The sequence below is a fragment of the Penaeus chinensis genome, chromosome 1 (assembly GCF_019202785.1).
Source record: "Penaeus chinensis breed Huanghai No. 1 chromosome 1, ASM1920278v2, whole genome shotgun sequence".
NCBI lineage: Eukaryota > Metazoa > Arthropoda > Malacostraca > Decapoda > Penaeidae > Penaeus > Penaeus chinensis.
In genome coordinates, this window is record NC_061819.1 from 34,344,560 (window position 1) to 34,352,059 (window position 7,500).

The window sequence follows — 7,500 nt, forward strand, 5'->3', positions numbered from 1 at the left end:
CCCCTTGTACATCAGAATTTTCATCACTTGTGGGTGATGATGTCTCATCACCCACAAGTGAATCCATTGCACTGTATGCTATAGTTCCTGTTTTATATTTTGCCCTGGTGTTTTTCCTTACTATCATGACCTTGTATCTTTTGTTTTATTGGAGAAGTTTCAGTAGTGACTTGCTGGCATAAAACTTCTCTTTTCCTTATTGGCAGTCTTTCCAAAACTAATGGATCAAGGTGTAAAGAGTCTAACTCCGGGAGCTGAGATCCTGATTCCATCACTGAATCTAGTTCATTTCCCAGTAGACAAGTGTTTGTTACCTGATCTCCATTTGTTTGTGTAGAAATATGAACGTCATGTTTTTGAAGATTAGAGGATACAAGCTCTGAAGATGTGGTGCAAAATGGCACAGGGACATGAGGGTTTCTGGTGTCAGGTCTTGACATTGACATTCTGGCTTTGTCTTGTTCTGTTGCAGAGCCTGGCACTGGAAAGAGACGTGTCACACCACCCACTCTCACTGGCATCATTAACACTCTTGTTTGCTTGACAGTGCTGCCCTGGGCTTTACTTTTCCCCTTCTTATTTGGGGGAGATTTTGAAGTCATCAGCTCTGGTGTCTGATCCATAGCATTTATTGTACAAGATGAGGAGTTTCTATTTTCTACCTTTTCAACAGACGATTCTGTGACTGTCACCTTAGTGCAACTATCTCTCACATCATCATCGGTTATCTCTCTCCCTGGTAGCATTAAACCAAGTAGCTTTCTTTTCAGTTCAAAAAGTTTCTTTTCATCTTCTGAAATGGCTTTCCAATCACATTTCAAGATCTTCAACTTCTTTGACTGGTTATTAATGTTATCACTGGATATTTGTACATTTAAAATCATGAATTTATTAAGGTCATCCTTAATGTCATTCCTCTGGTCATCCTGTTGCTCTTCTGATTTTAGAGGCATTGCAACTGATGGGTCAGGAGTTACAATCTGATTGTTAGAGTCTGACTGAATAACATCAACTGCTTTGGCTGGGAGTGGACTTTGGGGCCGAGGGATCTTCCTAGGCCTCCCCCGCGGCCTTCCAGTCCTGGCTTTTCTTTTAGGACATTTCTCTGTCTTGTGCACCTTAAGAGGGTTGCTTGTCCCACCACTGTTGTTCTTGTGCTCCGGAGTGGATACATCTTTGCCGCTTGAACTCTCCTCTTCACTCATCCTGAGGGGGTCATCTGCATCCTCTTCATCTACTAGTTCATGTTTGTACTGCTTTCTCCTAGCTTTAGATGCAGCCTTTATGGTTCCCATTGATCTCAAAGGAATATTAGTGACCTCTTCTGATGGTGGTTTCATGTAATTTCTAATCTTCTCATCCGTAAGCATTTGTCCTATAACATTGCGGGATGCTCTCGATGCTTTTTTGCTGTTATAGCTGGTAGGTGTCTTATCCATATCACTTTCATTATCAGTGACCCCTTCCTCTGTTAGGGTTAGTGGTTAGTGTCTTATGGTCTTTAAGGGGCTGTATTTTGCCTCCCTTCAATATCAGGTTGGAGTTACAATTTTCTTTGGCTAGGAGTCCCCGGCTCTTTACATACCCATCTGCTGTGGATGAGCTGACAGCTTTGTTTCGGACTTCAGATCGTCGTCGTCCTGCAAGGGACATATATAGCATTATTTAGCTTCTATGTGGGGCTATAAGTTCTGAAAATTAGTCTAAAGATGATTTATGAAATTTAATATCAAATATTGCTGAGAATCAGCTGTCTTCTTTATTCTAACCTAGAAAACACTTTAAATTAACTACTATTTCAAAAAATGAAACTTTTCAACCCAACTGCTTCATACATCACACTGCATCTCCATTACAATACTTTGAAAACTACAACCTGATCGCAACAACAACAATAATAATAGTAGTAGTAGTAATAATAATAGTAGTAATAATAATAATAATAACAATAGAGAGGCTTACCTATATCAGACAGCCAGCTTGTCTGTTGAGCTTCACTTGTACTTTCGAAGCGGTCCTTAATTCCCACAGCAACTAAGAGATCCTCATTCAACTTCAAAACGGCATCTTTTACCTCCGACGTGACTGACTTTTCCTCCGCTGGTAGTGGTGGATAAGTTGTATCTGATAAAGGCCAAAGATTTATTAACATCCTGCAATTAAGCAATACAGTTTATGTATATCAACCTCAATTTCAGGTACATTATTGTCTGTTTATTGTGCAATGATTTCCGATTAAATTTATTATTGGTAGACAAAAGAGCAATCTGAATATCTAATAAGGGAAATAAAATTATGGATAAGGGATAATTAACCCATTGGATCCAAGAGCTGTGCTGCCCACACCTGGTGCAAAATCTGAACATTGGGCTTGCAGGCCTGACCCACATGGGCAATCGTATGAGGTGTCAAGACTCCTTGCTTCCTTTTTGCAATGTTATTATTTCTTTTTCTGCCTGAGAATTTTTTTTTGCTTTATGCTATTTTCCAATGTATATCTGTCATCTGATATGAAGTTGGTAACTGACTGTTTTCCTTGCAGAGATTCCATATCATCTCTCCAGGTAGTCTACAACTGTGCAATAACAATAACAATAAGCAACATTTTGTTATTTGAGTCTAAAAGATTTGTGCACTCTTGGTATGTTATTCCTTCAGCTGAATTTTTCACGATGGTATATTCCTGTCATGTTCCCCTCAGCCAAATTCTTCTTTGATGTCATATTCCCTATCATGATATGATGGTCACCCAGATCCAATGGGCTTAGAGATTAAAAAAAAAAAAAAAATTGCGAAAGAAAGATGAAAATACAATAAAAAAAGAGATGAATAACATAGGGAAGTAAAGCAAAGAAGTAAAATTTTGAATGTTACTAATACTTACTTAAAACAGTAGCCTTGAGCTTATCATAATGCTGCATCAGAGCTTCATCTGCATCAAGAACATCTATGGGCATGGTTAGGCTAACTGCAGACGTTGTGGCAATGCGCTGCAACTCATACTTAAGGCCCACTTCCTCCCGTTCGGCAGAGTGGAAGTCCAAACACATCTGAAAAAAAGTGCAGGAGTAAGGAGTCATGCAAAACTTACAGTAATAATTTCTTCCACTTTTGGGAAACACACAAACTGTAAAACTTTCACTCATATTTTTGGTAAGACCATTCTGAACAAGAATCGGAAGCTCTGTATGGGAAAAAAAAAGAAAAAGAAAAAAAGAAAGAGAGAGAGAGAGAGAGAGAGAGAGCGAGAGAGATAGAGAGAGAGAGAGAGAGAGAGAGAGAGAGAGAGAGAGAGAGAGAGAGAGAGAGAGAGAGAGAGAGAGAGAGAGAGAAAACTTGTATCTACATTTTTCTGCCAGTTACAACACGGCAAGTATACTAACCCTACGATCTGGGTAATGTAATCATCATGTGGGTTGTGGGGCAGGTGATATGAACATGCTGTCACAAAAAAATTTGACTGAGGATGGGGTAAATGGAAATTTCGGCTGAAGGCTGGGGTGACAGGAATGCCCCACCATGCATGAACAAAGATCATGGAGAGAGATTAGACTCAGGGAGTATTTAGGAAGAGGCCCTTGGATTATTCCTAGTGGTAAACGAGTGTGGAATGTACCACCTGTAAGCCATGACTGGAAGAGTGCCAGCTCCAGGCAGGACCCTATATTCACGCTCACGATCCTATGACTGGGTTGTATTACAGCAAATTAAGTATAATGAATTTTATTTATTATATTTGCACTGAGTTACAGTTTACCTAAAGAAAAGATATGTAATCTGTGCAAGAAAAATAGTCTATTACCATTTGGATACAGCATATCAAATAACAAATATAAACAAAAAAGGCTAAAAATGCTTAAGCAGAAAAAGAGATAATAACATTGCAAAGAGGAGGCAAGGAGTCTTGATACTACACATGAGTGTTCATGTGCGCCTGGCCTAGTGGCTACTCAAGTAAGCCTAATGCCTGGATTTTGGGCCGTGTGTAGGCAGCAAAGCACCTGGATCCAACAAGGTAAAAGCAGCTGATAAACAAATGTTCATTCCTCTCGCTACACTAGAGAAATTTCATAAGGGGAAAATTAATATATGCACCAAATAATGTATTAGATGCTGATGCTAAAAACCTGTTTGTGCTTCCCTACTATATATCTGATATTTCAAATATTTCAAGAACCGTGCCTGGTGAATAAATATAGGCTTGAGTACATTAAGTATGACATCAGTAAAGGGATACTTACTGGTTCTCCCTTTATTCTATATCTTTCCTGTTACTTCTACTTCCTCACTTACCTTCACATGAGCTTGAAGAGAGCTACAACTATAGTATTATATCTGCGTTAAGAGATCTTACCCCAAGAATAAAAGAATAACAAGATAGTTGTTAAATATTTTACTTCTTTTGAACTTCTTTTGATTTGCCAATTTTTTTTTTTCCTACTGTATTCAGCTCTGGGTATTGAAAGCCACCTATACTTTGAAAATCACATCTCCCTCAATACAAACTGCTGTTTGAGATGTCAGAGGGGATTGATTGCAATGTGAGGATAAAGTTCCCAATCTTAAATGTATATACTTGTTTTTTTATTTGTTCCTATTTTATAAAACTATTAATTCAGTTTATCAAAATGATTCCGTCTTAAGAATGTCGTGGAAACTGTAAAGAATCAGTCTGCACAATTCTTTTCTTACTTACCAGATAGCAAAGTGATAGAATTTATGGGTATTTCTAGTACTCTTTGTTATGATTACCCTTTCAATTAATTAATCTAGTTTTCTCACATCACATGCACCGGACTAGAATCAGAGCTGTGTATGATAGATGCTTGTATCTAGTGTTCTGCCAGTTTTAACAGGACAGGTTTATACATTAAAACACAACTGACAAACAACAAGAGAGTAATCTATAAGAGAAAAGCTAACATATGAGGTGTTATATGCTAAACATGAAGCACAATTACATCTATTTATCTACAATTTTTTTTGTCTTATTAGTTATTCAATTCATTCTTCACTTTTTCTTACTTCCTCTATATGTAAAAACACTGTTATATATAACATGACTATACTAACTCATCTTTTATGCTGTTATTACTCAATTTATCAATCAATATCAATATCCTCGTTTTCCTTACTTCCTGTGTAGTTGCAGTGTGGTAAAAAGCACCATCTGTCTCCAAAGTGCGGAATAAAATTGCAGGATCGGGATTTTCTGCCTTGTAGCGGAAGGGCTCGACCAACTCCATTAGGTGGTAGTATTCCTCCTTTACGATGCGAATCTTGAAGAAATGCCTGGAATTATAATGCTGCGAATAAGACTCAAAAATTCAATATTTTTTAATGCTTTTACTTACAGAAAAATATGTCATTTTCATGGCAAGTTATTTATGTAAGCAAATATGCAAACAAAATACAAAGTCATCAGTAAGTAAGTCTTACATCATAAGTTCCATAAAAAGTACAAGAGAACTAATGACTTTTACCTTATAGGATGCTTATAGTAAAGGCCATACAAGGTATAAAGAGCTCCCACTCTCATCTTCAAGCTGTGGGTAGGGGTCAGGAACCTTTTAGTGATATCTGCAACTTCTTCTGAGAACTCTAACAATTCCTTGAAACTTTGACGGCCTCTGTGGATGAAAGGCTATGGTAGACATATAAATGCTGAGGTTGTATGAACACACAAAGGCATACATACACACACACACACACACACACACACACACAGACACACACACACACACACACACACATAGGTCATACATCCCCATCTCTCTGCACTTATTATCACTAATATATTATCTTACACACATGTAGGTCATGCATCCAAATCTATCTACACTTATCAGGTTTCACTCTTTTCTTCTAAGGGTATTCAGTCAACTGCAAAAAGGTATAAACAATATAAACCCTTTCATGAAGTTATTTCAATATTAACTGAGAGATTAAACTACATATCAAAATGATTCCGTCCAAAGTCCAAAGGCTCCCCAGACAATACTTAAATAAAAAAAACTCATATCTTCTCTTTCTCTTCTTTTACACAAAAATATATGAAAAAACTCTTGAGCATCACCAAAATAGTTTTCTTCCTATATTCTAGCTCAAGTGACATATGTTTTTTCTTGAGCACAAATGAAGCACTAGTTTTAAAGACAAAAGGGCTTTTTTATGAAAATAAAAGGAAACATGAAAGAAATCAAATCCAATGCATGTCTTACCTATATATGAGAGAAAACTTCATTTCTCTCCAGCAAGAAGAAAACGCTGAAAATCTCGAGCTTTTCTCATTCTCAAACTGCTGCAGAAGCTCCAGCAGGTCCTCTAGATAGCCTGAAGCAATGTACCAACTCCCTGCAAAGGCCCAATAAATTTCAAGAACAGTGAAGTACATGTTAGGGTAAATACACAATAAAAACATTAATAAAAATAGTAATAACAAAAAATAAATAAAGTAAACAATTATTGGTAAATGCAGAGGAAATATGACTCACCTGTAATTGAGTATGGCTGACCATATCTAGAATTTTTATTTGAAACCTTTGTTTCACTCTTCTTGCAATTATTTGTGACTCTGGACTCGTCCTCCTCTTCAGCAGGGTCATTTGCTGCGTCTGAATCTTCTTGGTCACTCACTGCTATCTTTCTCTTGGCTGAAATCATTGTAGTCTTCTTTTTCCTGGATTTTTTTGCAGGTGGGGAGTCCAAGTGTTCGTTAAAGATATCTGGCATGTCCAAAGTGTTTGTCGAGCAAGAGTTGTGTAATGTCGCCACTTTGGTTTTCTTGGATCTCTTCACTGGTTTGTGATTGCTGTCTGCTTTGCCCTTAGATGTCATGATGTTTGTCTTTGTACCTGACATCCTCTTCCTTTTCTTTGTGCTGTCACTTTCCTCATCTTCAGAGGGCTTGTACTCTTGAGAACTCGAGTCGCCACTGAGGTCCAGGGCATCGCTCTCGTCTAAGTAATGACTAAAGTTCTGGTACTTTCTCTTTCTCTGGCTGCGTGTTCTTTTCTCTTGTTCCTCGTGTAACTCTCCATCCTGACCGCATTCCTCTCCCTCCCTAGACTTAACCTTTTGCGTGGCAGGTGACTGGAAGGAGGAAGACTCTGACCCTTGCAGCAGTTGGTCCCTGAGGCTCGGTCTCTTACTCTTTTGTTTGCTGTTATTTTTATTGTTATTTTGTTCTGTCTTGCAGTCCATGGCCTCCAAGCCTTTGTCATTTCCTGAATCCTGGTAACTTTTACTTTCTTCTGTACTCTGTACAATGTCCCCGGGCATTTTGTGTGGTGGGGTGTCCATTCCTATATAAAATTAACTCACAGCAATCTGAAATCATCACAGGAATCAATAAGAGCCAAGACAAGTTACAAAAAGAAAAAATATACATATAAATGAGAAAGTAGACTTTGGTTAAAGGAAAGGAAATATGTAAACCAATATCATTGATCAATAAGATATAAATATATTTGTGGCTAATAATATAAATTTCTGACTACC

At 37.7% G+C, this 7,500-nt stretch overlaps 1 protein-coding gene across 4 annotated transcripts in view; it reads right to left on the reverse strand.

Annotated features, from left to right (window-relative positions):
• Positions 1-1,452: 1,452 nt before the first annotated feature.
• Positions 1,453-7,500, reverse strand: part of LOC125028388 — a 6,715-nt gene continuing 667 nt past the window's right edge. For all 4 annotated transcript variants that reach the window (XM_047617846.1, XM_047617849.1, XM_047617848.1 and 1 more), the window contains exons 2-8: positions 6,495-7,329; positions 6,222-6,354; positions 5,484-5,630; positions 5,136-5,292; positions 2,885-3,050; positions 1,963-2,124; positions 1,453-1,640 (exon numbers count right to left, since the gene is read on the reverse strand). In XM_047617846.1, the coding sequence (XP_047473802.1) occupies positions 1,453-1,640; positions 1,963-2,124; positions 2,885-3,050; positions 5,136-5,292; positions 5,484-5,630; positions 6,222-6,354; positions 6,495-7,302 (1,761 nt within the window). In that variant the 5' untranslated portion in view covers positions 7,303-7,329. The remainder of the gene's footprint in view (positions 1,641-1,962; positions 2,125-2,884; positions 3,051-5,135; positions 5,293-5,483; positions 5,631-6,221; positions 6,355-6,494; positions 7,330-7,500) is intronic.